The 18,038-nt window shown below is 44.9% G+C and overlaps 2 protein-coding genes across 14 annotated transcripts in view; one reads left to right on the plus strand and one right to left on the minus strand.

The window, feature by feature from the left end:
- The window catches only part of LOC148686454 (uncharacterized), a 50,033-nt gene that overhangs the window by 29,892 nt on the left and 2,103 nt on the right, over nt 1-18,038 (plus strand). Inside the window, exons 1-4 of one of the 3 annotated variants that reach the window (XM_088666908.1) lie at nt 8,140-8,332; nt 8,567-8,647; nt 10,953-11,066; nt 12,119-12,242. In XM_088666908.1, the coding sequence (XP_088523034.1) occupies nt 8,140-8,332; nt 8,567-8,647; nt 10,953-11,066; nt 12,119-12,242 (512 nt within the window). Of the gene's footprint in view, nt 1-8,139; nt 8,333-8,566; nt 8,648-10,952; nt 11,067-12,118; nt 12,243-18,038 lie in introns of those variants that run through there. The other 2 variants (XM_088666909.1, XR_015949230.1) reach the window with 2 other exon arrangements.
- Nucleotides 1-18,038, minus strand: part of LOC132591846 (uncharacterized) — a 61,760-nt gene that overhangs the window by 5,999 nt on the left and 37,723 nt on the right. For 7 of the 11 annotated variants that reach the window (XR_015949235.1, XR_015949234.1, XM_088666913.1 and 4 more), the window contains one exon: nt 613-726. Coding sequence is in view for 6 of the 11 variants with exons in the window: in XM_088666913.1 (XP_088523039.1) it covers nt 613-726 (114 nt within the window). In the remaining 5 variants the exon portion in view is untranslated. Of the gene's footprint in view, nt 1-612; nt 727-2,755; nt 2,860-12,103; nt 12,261-18,038 lie in introns of those variants that run through there. The other 4 variants (XR_015949231.1, XR_015949232.1, XR_015949233.1 and 1 more) reach the window with 2 other exon arrangements.

The following is an 18,038-nucleotide window of genomic DNA, read 5'->3' on the forward strand; positions in this document are numbered from 1 at the left end:
GGCCTGAAAGTGAGATGAGCACCACAACCCCGTAGTCACCTTTGATTCTGCGTAACTGTCCTGGGGTCCTTAACCTTTTACCTTTTTTTAACTGGGCTTAGGACGCGGGTGGCGCAGGGACGCGGGTGGTGCTGTGGGTTAAACCACAGAGCCTAGGGCTTGCCAATCGGAAGGTTGGCGGTTCGAATCCCCGCGACAGGGTGAGCTCCCATTGCTCAGTCCCAGCTCCTGCCAACCTAGTAGGTCGAAAGCATGTCAAAGTGCAAGTAGATAAATAGGTACCGCTACAGCGGGAACGTAAACGGCATTTCTGTGCGCTGCTCTGGTTCACCAGAAGTGGCTTTGTCATGCTGGCCACATGACCTGGAAGCTGTACGCTGGCTCCCTCGGCCAATAATGTGAGATGAGCGCCGCAACCCCAGAGTCGGTCACAACGGGACCTTTACCTTAGGAAGAGCAGCCTGCACAGTTTGCATTAGTATGAACATCTGCAGTATCAACATTCCCTCTGGAGAGATGAAAACCTTGAAGCTCTGATGCTTAAAAATAGATGAAGAACCCAGAGGTGTAGCATCAGAACTGAGTGGGACCACCTTAGTGAATATTACTCACTCCTACAGCAGACTCCATTAGGGCCACATAAGTTTCCTGTCCATTCTCCATGGGCACACTTTGTAGTTGCTGGGAAATGGCATGTTCCTCCGAAAAATTGACAGAGAGGATTCTCTGTGTAAAAGAGAGTGAAATAAAAACAATTTAAGGAGAACCCTGTGTATTTAAAGAGATGACCAATTTTACAGGCTTCTGCTGCCTCTCAACCTGCTAACTACTGGTTCATTGGCCAACATTAGCAAGGGCAAACATTAGCATCGGCCTTCCTTCACTGCAAACACTCCAGCTGATTCTCGAACCTTGCAAGGGTGTTGACACTCAACTGCACCCAGCCAGTTGGGTGAGGTACTATAAATCATGAAATTATGATGATGATTATTACTGCTCCGGGGATCTTTTCAGCAGAGCTGCCAAACCTAAATTTTAAAGGTTGCTAATGGAAGGGGAGAAAAATTAAGCCGATAAAGCACCCACAGACCCACATAGTTGGCCTCTAAGTCCGCCTTCATTCCATTGTACTAAAGGTTCCCTTTTTTATTTCAAAACCTGCCAATCAGAATTACAGCTGTTATGAGCTTCAGAAACAATTTCCCATTTGTGCCCTCCCCTGATATTCACAAGGGTTTTTTAACAAAATCACAAACTGGTGAAAAAAGGTGGTGAAGGTTAGACAAAATGGGGACGGGAGAGAAACCAAAATTGATGGAATTGTCCACCCCACCATTGTTTTGGGAACCACCATTGTTTTGTGGTTTGTGAGAGAGAGAGAAAAGACAGTGACCATAACCTGTCCCATGACCTTACATTGAAGGGTGAGTAAGAAATGGCAGAAACCGTTGACATAATTGCCTTGCACCTTGCAGTGTAGCTCAGATTGCAATTTTAATTCTGAAGATTCTTAAATGTTATTATTGAATATTATGATTGGATACATCTCTCCTGTGGCTCCCACTGCCCCTTTTAAAGAAGAAAGATCGTCCAGGAGCCTACCATGTATTGAACCAGAACTATGGTCTATCTGTTGTTTAGTCGTTTAGTCGTGTCCGACTCTTCGTGACCCCATGGAACATAGCACGCCAGGCACTCCTGTCTTGCACTGCCTCCCGCAGTCTATCTAGCTCAGCATTTTCTTCACTGACTGGCAGCAGTCCAGGGGAAATTCCCACAGCCTCCCTGGATGTGTCTTGCTCAGCCCACACTCAACTGTGCCGGCTATAGTCTTCCTCGACTACCAGCCAGGTGAGGAGGGCAAAAGGCCCACCCATTTCCCAAGAGGGTACCATCACTTTTTTGGCTATATTCATGGGGTCCTGAGGTGGGCATTCTTTTACAAAGAAACTTTCTGGGTTAAGTCAACAATGGAATCCTGCATTAGATTTTTACTCTTCATAGATCTTGGCACCTGCGGAATTAGAAAGGACTTGGGAATCATGCACCCTAACCCTTCCAAACTCACAACAATATAAATGACCACCATGGAACATGCCTTGTGCCTCAGTCTGCATCCTGAACATTTCTGCTTTTGCAAAAGTCATGTATTCAATTTCAATTTCACTATTAAATATATTGTTAAATACTTTCCTCCACCACCACCCCTTTTTAAGCAGCTAGATTGGCTAGGAAGCAGTTTCTCAGGGTTGCTGACCGGGGAAATACCTGGGATTCAACCTGAGACCTTCTGCATTTTCAGCAGCTACTCCCTCCCTGAGCTTGAGCTTCCCTCTTACCTGCAACAACATGGGACAGGATGAAGACCAGAGCAAAGCTCAGGAAAAGGAACCTCATGGCTGGAGTTTCCTCTGAGATCTCTGCAAAAGAGAAGGCACTCTAAGGCAGAAGGAAGTCAAGTTTGGATGGAACAAGGAGGTTCTCTCTACTTATAGTGTTGCAGTGCCAAATCCAGTAACTGTCAGCATAGCATCTGAACCCTTCAGGCCCCTTTCCCGTGACTCATCCTAGGCCATTTATTTATCTTGGACACCATCCTAAGATTCCCCCACACAAAAACCTTTCTCGTGTGTTGACAATTGCCCCGTGCTCCCGGCTGCAAACAGGTATTTCATGCAACTCTCAGCATCTGAGCTCTTTTCTCTTAACTCATCCTATGCAATTTGTTCCTCTTGGAGAACTTCCCAATATTTACCTGCAGAACAGCCTTTCTCCTGCTTTCCATATCACTTAACAGATTTCCTGTCATCTCACTTAAGCCATTGCTAACTTCACGGAGCCTGGATAGAAAGGAGTGTAATTTTGGGTAAGAGTTTGGCTGTAATCCAGTCTGATGCAACCTCTTTTGGTTGGATGGTTCAGTTCGACTGCAGTTGCCATACCTGCCAAGAAAGAAACTTTCCAGTGTTCTTTTCTCCTGGTCTGCACCTTTTGGATGCATTTTGCTTAACATGCTTGTTTTTGTGATGCTCAGGGTTTTATGTCCATTGCCCCCATTATAGGCTTCCCCCACAAACACCGACATAAATTAATGATTTTATCACATCATTCATAAGTTATAAACACAAACAAAAAACAACAAATGAAAAATTAACAACAACAACAAACCACCAAGAAGATATTAAGAGACAACTGTTAGTAGAAACATTGTTTAAATGTTTTCATCAGTTTTCAGCCAAAAAGCTCCTAGACTGGCATACTGGATGTACAATTTAAAAACCAAACATGGCACACAAGTGGAAAAGGACAGGATGGGCAAAGGAAAACAAAAACCTGAACTTCTTACCAATTCAGGGCCAGGAGGTACCTGATTTAGCTTGACCACCAGCAAAAGCAGATGCCATGAGCCCTACTTCCTATCTCTTCCCAAGAAGAAGAGGAAGAAGAGTTTGGATTTGATATCCTGCTTTATCACTACCCGAAGGAGTCTCAAAGTGGCTAACAATCTCCTTTTCCCTTCCTCCCCCACAACAAACACTCTGTGAGGTGAGTGAGGCTGAGAGACTTCAGAGAAGTGTGACTAGCCCAAGGTCACCCAGCAGCTGCATGTGGAGGAGTGGCATGGGCGTACCCAGCACGGGGCAGGGGGTGCAGCTGCCCTCCCAGAAGCAAAAAGGGGGGGAAAACAGGCAGGGACGCTACCAGCTGTGCTCTGCCTCGGCCTACTCGGCTGAAGCGAAACGGCAGCAGTGGCAGCGAAGCTGCCTCCGTCGAGGGAAACCTGGGCCTGGGCTAACTTCAGCCCACACTCCTTCAAGTCACAGCAAGCACAGCACAGAAAGTGTTGCCCCACAATGCTCCGCGGCACTTCATTTGGGGGCGTGGCAGGCATTGGGAGGCATGGCGGGCATGCCCCCCCATTTTGATCCTGGGTACGCCCATGAGGAGCAGAGATGCGAACCCGGTTCCCCAGATTACGAGTCTACCACTCTTAACCACTACACCACACTGGCTCCCATTAGGAGCTCCATCTTTCTTGCACTGCTTGCCTCTCCCCTGGGAGCCTGTGCAGTTTCCTTCCTTGGAGGTTTTTAAGGAGAGGTTGGATGGTCATCTGTCATGGATGCTTTAGCTGAGCTCTTCCAATATGGGGTAATCCCACATGTCCCAAATATGGTGAGGGATGAGCTCTTCTAAGAAGGAGGAGATGAAATTCATAAATGGTAAACAGAATGGGCCTTGCCTTCACCAATTAGTAGTTCTTTGTTCTAAATGAGCCAATATGATTGGTTGTACTGTAATGTAAGGCTACCCAAAAGGCATACATTGGCACCTCTACTTACGAATAACTCTACTTACGAATGTTTCTACTTATGAATGGAGCTCCGTCTGCCATCTTGGATGCAGTTTAGATAGGTTGCTTCTACTTACATTTTTTTTCTCCCAATGCATTCCTATGGGATTCGACTTACGAATGTGCGTTCGGAACGCAGTAAATTCGTAAGTAGAGGTACCACTGTACATGTTTGAGACACCCATTGTTCTGGGCTCGGCTTTAGGAAGTATCCTCTGAGCCATTGCTTGCTGTCAGCAAACAATAAAATTTACTCTATTGCTGCGTGGCGAAGTTTCTTCAGTCTGCATGGCGACCCTACATTTGGGGGCTGGTCCAGGATATAGGGCCATGCAGGCTGAGCGCAGCCCCTTGCCCACTGAGCTAAGCATGATGGAGGGAATGCCAGACCAGACCCCAGCGCGCAACGGAACTCTATTCCGTGGGGAACAAGAAGGCCTCCAAATGTCGTGCTGGCTCGCTGCAGGCAACGGATCCTGGTAGAGAAAAGTGAAAGTATCAAGGGACGCGTACGCTGAAGGGGGTAAGTGCACTTATAAGGGAATTTAGGCCCTTCCAATACTGTAATGGGGAAGGAAGAGAGGTTTGATCAGCCTTTGCAGTCCACAATTACCCCAGTGATATTGGATCCCTTTGGGGAACCTGAAACTGCTAGGGAAAAGAGGAAAAGGTGGCCAGAATTTGTATGATGAAATACTATATGTCTGCAGGGGTCAGTCAATAGGGTCTGATCCACTGCCAACTCTGTAGACCCTTCGTGGCTATGGGTGTGGGTCTGTGTGTGTTTGCAGGAGCCAGTCAAGAGGGACTGGTCCACTGCTGACTCTGCGGACACCAGTGTGATCTTATGTAGGGCTGTGTGTTTTCTTATAGGCTCTATAGGCCTGTGTGGTTTTGTGTGGGTCTTTGTGTGTGGTTTTTTTCCTCCCGCCTTAACACAATTGTGTGTTTTGTGTTGAAGCCAGGGCTTTGGGTTCCAGCAAGGGCTGGGACAGGGGAGAGAAGCTTACTTTATTAAGCTTTTCCCAGCTATCCTTCTCCAGTTCTTATCTCCTGGGGAAGGGGAGGGGGGATTTTTCCTTTTTCGGTTATTGCCAGAGCTCTCTCTCTGTGTAGGTGTTTGTAAGGGTGAGGGGTGTGGGGTAGCAAAACCCCCTTTCTTGTTGTGTTCTCTATTCCTGCAGGATATATTTCCAACCTATGATAAGATTCTGGTTCCTTCTCTCAGAATCTGTTGCTCACCTTGTGATCTACTGCAAGTGAAAGGTGGCAGGGAAAAGGTGAGTATATCTTATGGGAGGAGAGAGCCTGCTTTTGAGCTCAGAAACCAACCTCAAGCATTTCTACAATTCAGGACTTACAGAGTGCAACAGCTTGAAAGGGTCAACCCTGACTCTTACTCCCTTCCGGTCATTGGTTTGTGGGCCTCCCTGATCCTGAGCCAGATTGTTGGTCCAACGCACCCTCAAGGATCTAGCTCAAATAGGAATCCAGGCTTGTTCTGTGTACTTAAATTTGTCTTCTAGGTGAGCATTGCAGCCTCTCCACTTGCAACAACTGTAGACAACCAGCACAAGAGAAAAATCCTGCCACAGCCTCCAGTCCCTAAAACCCACTGCTCTACACACCCATCAGAAGAGAAGAGCTATGCAGTTCTGCAGCTCCCATCCTAGATGATTCTTTGATGCAAGCAGTGCAGGAAAAATGGAGCTCCTAATGGACCACTCCACAAGCATGGCTCTTGTGGAGAGATAGGAAGGAGGGCTCACGGCATCTCCTTTTGATGGGGGCCAAGCTAGTTCATGCACCTCCTAGCCCTGAACTGGGTCAGCTGGCCATGATTGTCTAGAAATTGGTAAGGAGTTCTGGTTTTTGTTTTCCTCTTCCCTTTCCCTCCTTTGCCGCTTGTGTGCCATGTTTGGTTTTTCGGTTTTTAAAATTATACATAAGCCACTCTGGAAGCCTTTTGGCTGAAAAACAGAGTACAACAGCAGCTAGAATTGTACTAGCAAGGAACTGGAGGACTGAATATATGGTGGACGATTGGCAGATGAAGCTGATAGAGTTCATGGAACTGTCCGAGCTGACTGGGAGACTCCGGGACCAGGGAGAAGAATCAGTGGAAGAAGTTTGGAAGAAATTTAAAGTTTATTTAGAGAAGAATTATATAAGATTAGTAATATCCAATAAAGGATTTGGATGTAAAAGGAGGTTGCAGAAGTAAGATAGATAAATGCATTATGTGTTAGGACTTAGTTATATGATATGATATAATATGCTCTTAAGATTTAAATTATATTAAGAGATTTTGGAAATTGATTGATGGAGAAGGGATTAAGAGTATTATTTAGATTAGATAATTATGAAAAAGTTTGATATCAAGAGTTAGAAAGTGCTAAGTAAGTGATATATGGAAACGTAGATGGGAGGGAAAGGAGGACGTTGATAAAGATACAGAATATAAGATTGAGTGGAAATTTATTTATTTTTTCAAATAATTTTTATTGAAGATTTTCCATTTCACCATTTTTCACATCATCATAACATAATCTATTAACCTCAAAAAACAATACAGAAAAAGGCACAAGAAAAAAGAAAAAGAAAAAACAGAAAAAAGGAAAAAAACCCAAATAGCAAAAAGAAAAAGAAAAAATAAATCCTTTAAATCTTATCTAATATTCATTATCCTAACTTTGGCTTCCCCGTCCCTCCCTCCCCGGGTTCATTTTACACCCCACTTCAGCAATTTTCACATTTCAAATACAATACCTAATATTAATTATTACTTAACCAATTATTTTCATCTTACATAAAATTTTATCCAAAAATATTCAATCAAATCTCTAAATTAAACCCCTTAGCCTATAATTTCACTAAAAAATATTCCCAATTTATTACATAGGAAATTTTAATAGTTTTTGTAGTTGTGTATTGTTATGTATTATGTCTTCTATTTTTTATTTTTTATATATTGTATGTTATCTGTTTTTAATGTTTGTTATTATAAAAAATCAATAAATATATTATAAAAAGAAAAAGAAAAAAGAAAAACAGAGTACAACTGATCAAAACTGTCACAGTGGCCTGGGTGGGCTACTTTAGAGTAACGACTCCACACAGCTCTGCATTTTATCCTTTTATTGGTGCTGTGTATTTACAGTGCTAAAGGCAGTGCTATTTACAGAGAGTGGCACATCTTGTCCGTCTTCTTCAGTACCTCCGAATGGAGGTTGGCGCGTTTTCCTCCAGCATAAAAGCTTGGGGAGACCCATCCTCTTCCCACGACGTTTCTTGCGCAATTCCGGGTTCGGCGGGATCGGCCTTCCCCCCTTGCTCCCCCCTTCCTGTCCCACCTTGGGCAGTAGCTCCGCTACCTTGCCTGAGCCTTGGACACCACTTCCTGCTTCTCCACTTGAGGCGGAACTCTCCCTGCTTTCCCCAGCGCTCGGGGATGGGCTGGAGCTCAAGATGGGAGGGACCTCCCGGTATCCCCTGTCCCTCACAAAAACAATTTAAACAATGTTTCTACTAACATTTGTTTCCTCACATCTTTTGGGTTTTGGTTTTATTTTATTTTTTGCATTTCGTTTTCTTTTCTGCGTTTTTATATTATGAACAATGGGATAAAATCATTAATTTATGTGGGATTTGGGGGCGGGAGCATATAATGGGGGCAATGGACATAAAACAACACACATCACAAAAACAAGCATGCTGAGCAAAATGCGTCTAAAAATGTGCAGACCAGGAGAAAAGAACACTGGAAAGTTTCTATCTTGGAAGGTATGGCAACTATAGTCGAACTGAACCGTCCAACCAAAAGAGGTTGCATCAAACTGCACTACAGCCGAGCTCTTACCCAAAGTTCCACTTCCTTTCTAATCAGGTGCTGTGAAGTTGGCAGCAGCTTTTGTGAGATGACGGGAAATCTGTTAATTGATATGGAAAGAGAACAGGATGAGAAAAGTTGTTCCTCAGGTAAATCTTGGGATTGTCTGCAAGATGAATAAATTGCATATGGCGAGAAAAGGGGCCTGAGGGGGTTCAGATACTGACAGTTGCAGGAAATTCCTGTTTACAGCATTTCCCACTCAGGCGCACAAATGTGTGTTTCAGCATCTTTTTAGCACGGCAACACTATAAGTAAAGAGAACCTCCTTGTTCCTTCCAAACTCTAATTCCTTCTGCCTTAGAGCGCCTTCCCTTTTGCAGAGATCTCAGAAGAAAATCCAGCCATGAAGTTCCTTTACCTGAGCTTTGCTCTGCTCTTCATCCTCTTCCACACTGTTGCAGGTAAGAGGGCAGCTCAAACTTGTGGGTGGAGATTCTGCTGCAAATGCAGAAGGTCTCAGGTTGAATCCCAGGTATTTCCCCGGTCGGCAACCCTGAAGAACTGCTGCCTGTCAGTGAAGACAGTTATGAGCTTGGCAGCTTCCTTGCTATCCAGCTGCTTTAAAAGGGGTGGGCGGGGAGAAAAGTATTTACAAACCTATTTAATGATGACGTTGAAATTGAATACATGACTTTTGCAAAAGCAGGAACATTCAGGATGCAGACTGAGCCACAAGGCATGTTCCATGGTGGTAATTTATATTGCTGTGAGTTTGGAAGGGTTAGTGTGCATGATTCCCAAGTGCCTTCTAATTCCTGAGGTCATGGAGTGAAAATCCAGAGTAAAAATCTAACGGAGGATTCCATTGTTAACCTAACCCAGCAGAAAATACCATCCTCAGAGAGGGAACAAATGGCGATCTATTTCTGACGCTCAGAAAAGCTGTAGTTCTGATTGGCAGATGTTGAAAGCAAAGGGGAACCTTCTGTAGAATGGAATGAAGGCTGACTCAGTCGCCATTTATGTGGGACTGTGGGAGCATTATCTGCTAATTTTTCTTGCCTTCCATTAGCAACCTATAAAATCTAGGTTTGGCAGCTGTGCTGAAAAGATCCCAGGAGCATAGAATCATAGAATCATAGAGTTGGAAGAGACCACAGGGGCCATCCAGTCCAACCCCCTGCCAAGCAGGAAACACCATCAAAGCATTCTTGACATATGCCTGTCAAGCCTCTGCTTAAAGACCTCCAAAGAAGGAGACTCCACCACACTCCTTGGTAGCAAATTCCACTGCCGAACAGCTCTTACTGTCAGGAAGTTCTTCCTAATGTTTAGGTGGAATCTTCTTTCTTGAAGTTTGAATCCATTGCTCCGTGTCCGCTTCTCTGGAGCAACAGAAAACAATCTTTCTCCCTCCTCCATATGACATCCTTTCATATATTTGAACATGGCTATCATATCACCCCTTAACCTTCTCTTCTCCAGGCTAAACATACCCAGCTCCCTAAGCCGTTCCTCATAAGGCATTGTTTCCAGGCCTTTGACCATTTTGGTTGCCCTCTTCTGGACACGTTCCAGCTTGTCAGTATCCTTCTTGAACTGTGGTGCCCAGAACTGGACACAGTACTCCAGGTGAGGTCTGACCAGAGCAGAATACAGTGGTACTATTACTTCCCTTGATCTAGATGCTATACTCCTATTGATGCAGCCCAGAATTGCATTGGCTTTTTTAGCTGCTGCATCACACTGCTGACTCATGTCAAGTCTGTGGTCTACCAAGACTCCTAGGTCCTTTTCACATGTACTGCTCTCAAGCCAGGTGTCACCGATCCTGTATTTGTGCCTTTCATTTTTTTTGCCCAAGTGTAGTACTTTACATTTCTCCTTGTTAAAATTTATCTTGTTTGCTTTGGCCCAGTTGTCTAATCTGTTAAGGTCATTTTGAAGTGGGATCCTGTCCTCTGGGGTATTAGCCACCACTCCCAATTTTGTGTCGTCTGCAAACTTGCTTAGGATGCCCTCAAGCCCATCATCCAAGTCATTGATAAAGATGTTGAATAAGACTGGGCCCAAGACAGAACCCTGTGGCACCCCACTAGTCACTACTCTCCAGGATGAGGAGGAGCCATTGATGAGCACCCTTTGGGTTCGGTCAGTAAGCCAGTTACAAATCCACTGAATGGTAGCATTGTCTAGCCCGCATTTTACCAGCTTCTTTACAAGAATATCATGGGGCACCTTGTCAAAGGCCTTGCTGAAATCAAGATAGGCTACATCCACAGCGTTCCCTTCATCTACCAGGCTTGTAATTCTGTCAAAAAATGAGATCAGATTAGTCTGACATGACTTATTTTTCAGAAACCCATGCTGACTTTTAGTGATCACAGAGTTTCTTTCTAGGTGCTCACAGACTGTTTGCTTAATGATCTGCTCTAGAATCTTTCCTGGTATTGATGTCACGCTGACTGGGCGGTAATAATCATCATCATAATTTTATTATTCATACCCCACCCAACTGGCTGGGTGCAGCTGAGTGTCAACACCCTTGCAAGGTTCAGGAATCAGCTGGAGTTTTTGTAGTGAAGGAGAATCGATGTGTCACTTGCTAATGTTGACCAATGAACCAGTAGTTTGCAGGTTGAGAGGCAGCAGAAGCCTGTAAAAGTTGGCCATCCCATTAAATACACAGGGTTCTGGTTAGGAAAAAGTAGTTGGCAACCCCTTGGCCCCCTTTAAACGAATTTATTTCCCTTCTCTTTTACACAGGGCAACTTCTCTGTAAACTAGTAGGAGGAACTTGCCAATTTCCAGCAACTACAAACTGTACCTATGGAGTAATCACAGGGGCCCCCTGTGGCAACAATGGAACCTGCTGCAGAGGTAAGTGATATCTACACACACACACACACACACAGAGAGAGAGAGAGAGAGAGAGAGAGAGAGAGAGAGAGAGAGAATGCTGAAGGACCCCTGACAGTTAAGTCCAGTCATGAACTACTCTGGGGTTGCAGAGCTCATCCTCGCTTTACTGGCCAAGGGAGCTGACGTTTCTTCGCAGACAGTTTTTCCGGGTCATATGACCAGCATGACTAAGCCGCTTCTGGCAAAACCAGAGCAGTGCACAGAAACGCTGTTTACCTTCTCACCGGAGCGGTACCTATTTATCTACTTGCATTTTGACATGCTTTCGAACTGCTAGGTGGGCAGGAGCTGGGACCGAGCAATGGGAGCTCACCCCGTTGTGGGGATTCGAACCGCCAACCTTCCGATCGGCAAGCCCTAAGGCTCAGTGGTTTAGACCACAGTGCCACCTGCGTCCCAATATATAAACAACATCAACCTCTCAAATCAACCATGCTGTGTAAAATTGATGATGTAGAACCTTGAGGCTCTAATGTACCTCTATGTAAAATTGATGATGCTGACTGGAGCATCAGACAAATCAGGACATCCCATGCCTAACAATGTAAAGCAGAGAAATTCCACCATGAGCTCCCTAGCTGGCCTTGGGCAAACCACGCTTTCACTCTCAGCCTCTATCTCTCCATCAGTATTATGGGACATAATAATACTGACTTGCTGTTACAGAAGGCTTTGAATATTTATTTATTTATTCATTGCATTTATATCCCACCTTTTTCTCCATGGAGCTCAAGGCGGCTTCTATTACTCTTCCTAATTTAATCCTCACAACAACCCTGCGAGGCACATTAGGCTGAGAGTAAGTGACTGGCCCAAGGCCACTCTGTGAGCCTCATGATGAGGCTGGATTTGAAGGCTGGGCTCGCATTTCCTAATCCAGGACCTCAGGCTCTCGTACTTGAAAGTGCTATTCCAATGCTCAAAACAAAACATCAGTCAAATGAATGTTTCTGCTTTGCACAAGAAGTCCTTTCAAATAATGACAATTTAATTACCTCTCTTTTGTACAGATGAACCTCTGTTGTGTAGAATCTTGGGAGGATTTTGCCAGGCCCCAGTCACTGCGAACTGTACCTTTGGAGAGAAGTCAGGGGTCTCCTGTGGCCCTAATGCACGCTGCTGTAACAGTTACAGGTAGGTAGCCGTGTTGGTCTGAGTCGAAGCAAAATAAAAAAAAAATTCCTTCAGTAGCACCTTAAAGACCAACTAAGTTTATATTTTGGTATGAGTTTTCGTGTGCATGCACACTTCGTCAGATACACTTGAAGGTTTTGTGGTTTTGTCTCCCTCCCCCACATAAGTCAGTTTAAAGCCCTCCTGATGAGGTTTTTGAGTTTTGTGGCAAAAACATTCCTCCCAACTTTTGTGAGGTGCAGTCTTTGCAAAGGTGCAACTTTTGTGGAGTGCAGTGACTGAGGAAGGAGCAGAAGGTGAGCTGAGCTTGGGAGACACTCTGTAGGTTTTGTGGTTTTGTCTTTTGGGGCTGTGTGTGAGTAAGTTTGTGTGCTTATTTGTTTTCTTACTTGTTTGTGTGCTTGTGCTGGTTTTCTAGGGCTGCTGCCTCTTGGATTTGGGTGACTGTCCAGGCTTGTGTGGGTGTTTGTTTCTGGCTGTGACCTTGTTTGTTTCTGGCTGTGACCTTTCACCTAGAAGTGTGAGTCAGGAAGTTCAGGTGATTAGCTGTGGGCGGAGCTAGTCAGAGCTTGGAGTGCAGTGACTGAGGAAGGAGCAGAAGGTGAGCTGAGCTTGGGAGACACTCTGTAGGTTTTGTGGTTTTGTCTTTTGGGGCTGTGTGTGAGTAAGTTTGTGTGCTTATTTGTTTTCTTACTTGTTTGTGTGCTTGTGCTGGTTTTCTAGGGCTGCTGCCTCTTGGATTTGGGTGACTGTCCAGGCTTGTGTGGGTGTTTGTTTCTGGCTGTGACCTTGTTTGTTTCTGGCTGTGACCTTTCACCTAGAAGTGTGAGTCAGGAAGTTCAGGTGATTAGCTGTGGGCGGAGCTAGTCAGAGCTTGGAGTGCAGCGGCGCGCGCCTATCGGCGCGCGCAGTTTTACCCATCTTTTTGACCTAGGGCAGCAAGTCTCATACGTTTGTTAGGGGGGACCTAGGCCTCTTCCTCTTTCCCCCTTGACCTCAAGGTTTTCAAGATGGAGGTGGAGGGAACAACCATTGTCACCTGCAATTCCTGTGCAATGTTTGTTTTCTTGCCAAAGGATGTGGGTAGCTACACTTGCAACAATTGCAAGTTGGTTGCCCTACTAGAAAACAAGGTTGCCCTTCTGGAAGAGAAGGTGCAGCAGCTTCAGGGGCGTGTATCTACGCTCCAGAGAATTAAAGAGCTGGAGCTTTTCTTGGATGCAGCAGAGCACACTGTCTGCACCAAGGAGGAGACAGGGGATCTCCCTGAGGAGGAGGTCAGTTCCCCAACACAGCAGCCAGATGTATGGAGGAACGTGACTCATAGAAGTAGAAGGCCCAGGGATCGCTCTGAGTGCTTAGAATTAAACAACCGTTTTGAAGTGCTCATGGAAGACGAGGAACAGACTCCACCTGAGGATCTCTCCCTCATCACAGTTGATGAGGAATATGAAGACGAGCAACCAAGTCAGTCCTCTGGAAATATGCAGGTAACCTTGGAAGGGACAGCACATAGAAGAATCCCAACCAAGCCTCTGAAGAGGCGTGTAGTGGTGATTGGGGATTCCCTACTGAGGGGTACAGAAGCAGTGATCTGTGGGCCTGACAAGATGTCTCGAGAGGTGTGCTGTCTACCTGGGGCCAAGATCAAAGATGTAACAGAACGGCTGCAAGGAATAATAAAACCCACCGACAAATACCCCTTCCTTTTGGTGCATGTGGGAACCAATGACACTGCAAGCCATAGCTTACAGAAGATCAAAAATGATTATGAGGCTCTGGGCAGGAAGTTGAAGCAATTAGATGCACAAATTGTCATCTCTTCTGTCCTCCCAGTTGAACGACATGGCCCAGGGAGAGAGGGAAAAATAGGGGAAGTGAACAACTGGCTTCGCAAATGGTGCAAACAGGAACGGTTTGGATTCCTAGATCACGGTCTGCAGTTTCTTGATGATGGACTTCTGGCAAGTGATGGACTGCACCTCACAAAAGTTGGGAGGAATGTTTTTGCCACAAAACTCAAAAACCTCATCAGGAGGGCTTTAAACTGACTTATGTGGGGGAGGGAGACAGTGGTCCTGAAGGTAGGAGTCTATCAAATGCTGAAGATGATCATCCAAATGTCAAGGACCAAATGGAGCAAGCAGCATGCAGACCTAGTGGTGGGACGAAAATATCCTTAAATAAGAGACATGGGGGAATGATCAACGGTCTTCAATGTCTGTATACTAATGCACAGAGCATGGGAAATAAACAAGATGAACTTGAGCTCTTGGTACAGCAAACTAAATATGACATAATAGGCATCACTGAAACCTGGTGGGATGAGTCTCATGACTGGAATGTAGTAATAGAGGGATACAATCTATTTAAGAGAAATAGACCAAACAGGAAAGGAGGAGGAGTAGCTTTATATGTTAGGGATATGTATACCTGTGAAGAGATCCAGGATTTAAAACTTCAAAGCCAAATTGAGAGTATCTGGGTCAAAATTAAGGGAGAGAAAAACAACAGTGATCTCATTGTGGGAGTTTACTATAGATCCCCAAGCCAAACTGAGGACACAGATGATGCCTTCCTGGAACAGATGGCCAAGCATTCCAAAGGAAGTGAGATAGTAGTAATGGGGGATTTCAACTATCCTGATATTTGTTGGATGTCAAACTCAGCCAAGAGCATAAGGTCGAACAGATTCCTCACTGGCCTTGCAGACAACTTCATTGTCCAGAAAGTGGGAGAAGCAACAAGAGGATCAGCCATTTTAGATCTGGTCCTAACCAATAGTGATGACTTGGTTAGTGGGGTAGAAGTGGCAGGATCATTAGGTGGGAGTGACCATGCTCTTCTGGAGTTTATTATCCAGCGGAAAGGAGCAACCAAGCATACTAAGGTCCAAATTCTAGACTTTAAGAAAGCCGACTTCAGAAAACTTAGGGAAACGCTGGGTGAAATCCCATGGACAGTAATACTAAAAGGGAAGGGAGTTCATGATGGTTGGGAGTTTGTTAAAAGGGAGATATTAAAAGCACAACTTCAGGCAATACCAATGAGACGGAAACATGGAAGGTGCCTAAAGAAGCCAGGCTGGCTATCTAAAGAACTTTTGACTGAGTTAAGATTTAAAAGGGATATGTACAAAAAATGGAAAAGGGGGGAAATCTCCAGAGAGGAATTCAAACATATAGCCAGCACGTGTAGAGACAAAGTCAGAAAAGCTAAAGCACAGAATGAACTCAGGCTCGCCAGAGAGGTTAAAAGCAACAAAAAGGGCTTTTATGGGTATGTCCGTAGCAAAAGGAAAAACAAGGAAACAGTGGGGTCACTCAGAGGAGAAGATGGTGAAATGCAAACAGGGGACAGAGAAAGGGCAGAACTCCTCAATGCCTTCTTTGCCTCAGTCTTCTCCAAGAAAGAAAACAACGCCCGACCTGAAGAATATGGAGCAGATGATTCAGCAGGGGAAACACAGCCCAGAATAAGTAAGGAGGTAGTACAAGAATACTTGGCTAGTTTAGATGTATTCAAGTCTCCAGGGCCAGATGAACTACATCCAAGAGTATTAAAAGAACTGGCAGAGGTGATTTCAGAACCACTGGCAATAATCTTTGAAAATTCCTGGAGAACAGGCGAAGTTCCAGCAGACTGGAGGAGGGCAAATGTTGTCCCTATTTTCAAAAAGGGGAAAAGAGAGGACCCAAACAATTACCGCCCAGTCAGCCTGACATCAATACCAGGAAAGATTCTAGAGCAGATCATTAAGCAAACAGTCTGTGAGCACCTAGAAAGAAACTCTGTGATCACTAAAAGTCAGCATGGGTTCCTGAAAAATAAGTCATGTCAGACTAATCTGATCTCATTTTTTGACAGAATTACAAGCCTGGTAGATGAAGGGAACGCTGTGGATGTAGCCTATCTTGATTTCAGCAAGGCCTTTGACAAGGTGCCCCATGATATTCTTGTAAAGAAGCTGGTAAAATGTGGGCTAGACAATGCTACCATTCAGTGGATTTGTAGCTGGATTACTGACCGAACCCAAAGGGTGCTCATCAATGGCTCCTCCTCATCCTGGAGAGTAGTGACTAGTGGGGTGCCACAGGGTTCTGTCTTGGGCCCAGTCTTGTTCAACATCTTTATCAATGACTTGGATGATGGGCTTGAGGGAATCCTGAGCAAGTTTGCAGATGACACCAAGTTGGGAGGGGTGGCTAACACCCCAGAGGACAGGATCACACTTCAGAATGACCTTAACAGATTAGACAACTGGGCCAAAGCAAACAAGATGAATTTTAACAAGGAGAAATGTAAAGTGCTACACTTGGGCAAAAAAAATGAAAGGCACAGATACAGGATGGGAGACACCTGGCTTGAGAGCAGTACATGTGAAAAGGATCTAGGAGTTTTGGTTGACCACAAACTTGACATGAGTCAGCAGTGTGATGCAGCAGCTAAAAAAGCCAATGCAATTCTGGGCTGCATCAATAGGAGTATAGCATCTAGATCAAGGGAAGTAATAGTACCACTGTATTCTGCTCTGGTCAGACCTCACCTGGAGTATTGTGTCCAGTTCTGGGCACCACAGTTCAAGAAGGATACTGATAAGCTGGAACGTGTCCAGAAGAGGGCAACCAAAATGGTCAAAGGCCTGGAAACGATGCCTTATGAGGAACGGCTTAGGGAGCTGGGTATGTTTAGCCTGGAGAAGAGAAGGTTAAGGGGTGATATGATAACCATGTTCAAATATATAAAAGGATGTCATATAAAGGAGGGAGAAAGGTTGTTTTCTGCTGCTCCAGAGAAGCGGACACGGAGCAACGGATTCAAACTACAAGAAAGAAAATTCCACCTAAACATTAGGAAGAACTTCCTGACAGTAAGAGCTGTTCGGCAGTGGAATTTGCTGCCAAGGAGTGTGGTGGAGTCTCCTTCTTTGGAGGTCTTTAAGCAGAGGCTTGACAGCCATCTGTCAGGAATGCTTTGATGGTGTTTCCTGCTTGGCAGGGGGTTGGACTGGATGGCCCTTGTGGTCTCTTCCAACTCTATGATTCTATGATTCTATGATTCTATGATTCTATGAAACAGAAGCAACCAGACCCTTCTATATATTCAGAGGGTGGGGGGGGTGATGGGAATGGGTTATGGGCTGTAAGAGTGGTAAACCTGTTGATGGCTGTTAACGACTGCTGATTACTGCAATAGGTCCTGCGGGGGAAAAACAAGGGCTGAGGCTAAAGAAAGCTTGATCATGAATAATGAGATAAGAATCCTATGTCTTTATTCATCCCAGGTGGCTCCGTGGTTTTAAGCTTGGTAATGATTTCCAATTCAGCAACTTCTCTTTCCAGTCTGTTTCTGAAATTTTTCTGTAATAAAACAGCTGCTTTGAGATCTTGTATAGAATGTCCTGGGAGATTGAAGTGTTCTCCTACTGGTTTCTTTGTCTTGTGGTTCCTGATGTCAGATTTATGTCCATTTATCCTTTGGCGTAGGGTTTGGCCTGTTTGTCCAATATAGAGAGCTGAAAGGCACTGTTGGCATTTGATGGCATACACAATGTTAGAAGATGAGCAATTAAATAGTCCTGAGATGGTATGTTGGATGTTGTTGGGGCCAGTAATGGTGTTGTCCGGGTGTATGTGGCAGCAGAGTTGGCATCTGGGTTTATTGGGTTTATTATTAAATCCCTCTCGTGCAAATGTTTGCTCATTTTTAATCCTGATTTCCTGATCTCCACTCTACGTCTTCACTGGAGAAAGCAGGGCTTTGCCTGTGAGCTAAAGGAAATAATCACTGATCAGA

The sequence above is a fragment of the Zootoca vivipara genome, chromosome 3 (assembly GCF_965207765.1).
Source record: "Zootoca vivipara chromosome 3, rZooViv2.hap1.1, whole genome shotgun sequence".
In the NCBI taxonomy this organism is placed as follows: domain Eukaryota; kingdom Metazoa; phylum Chordata; class Lepidosauria; order Squamata; family Lacertidae; genus Zootoca; species Zootoca vivipara.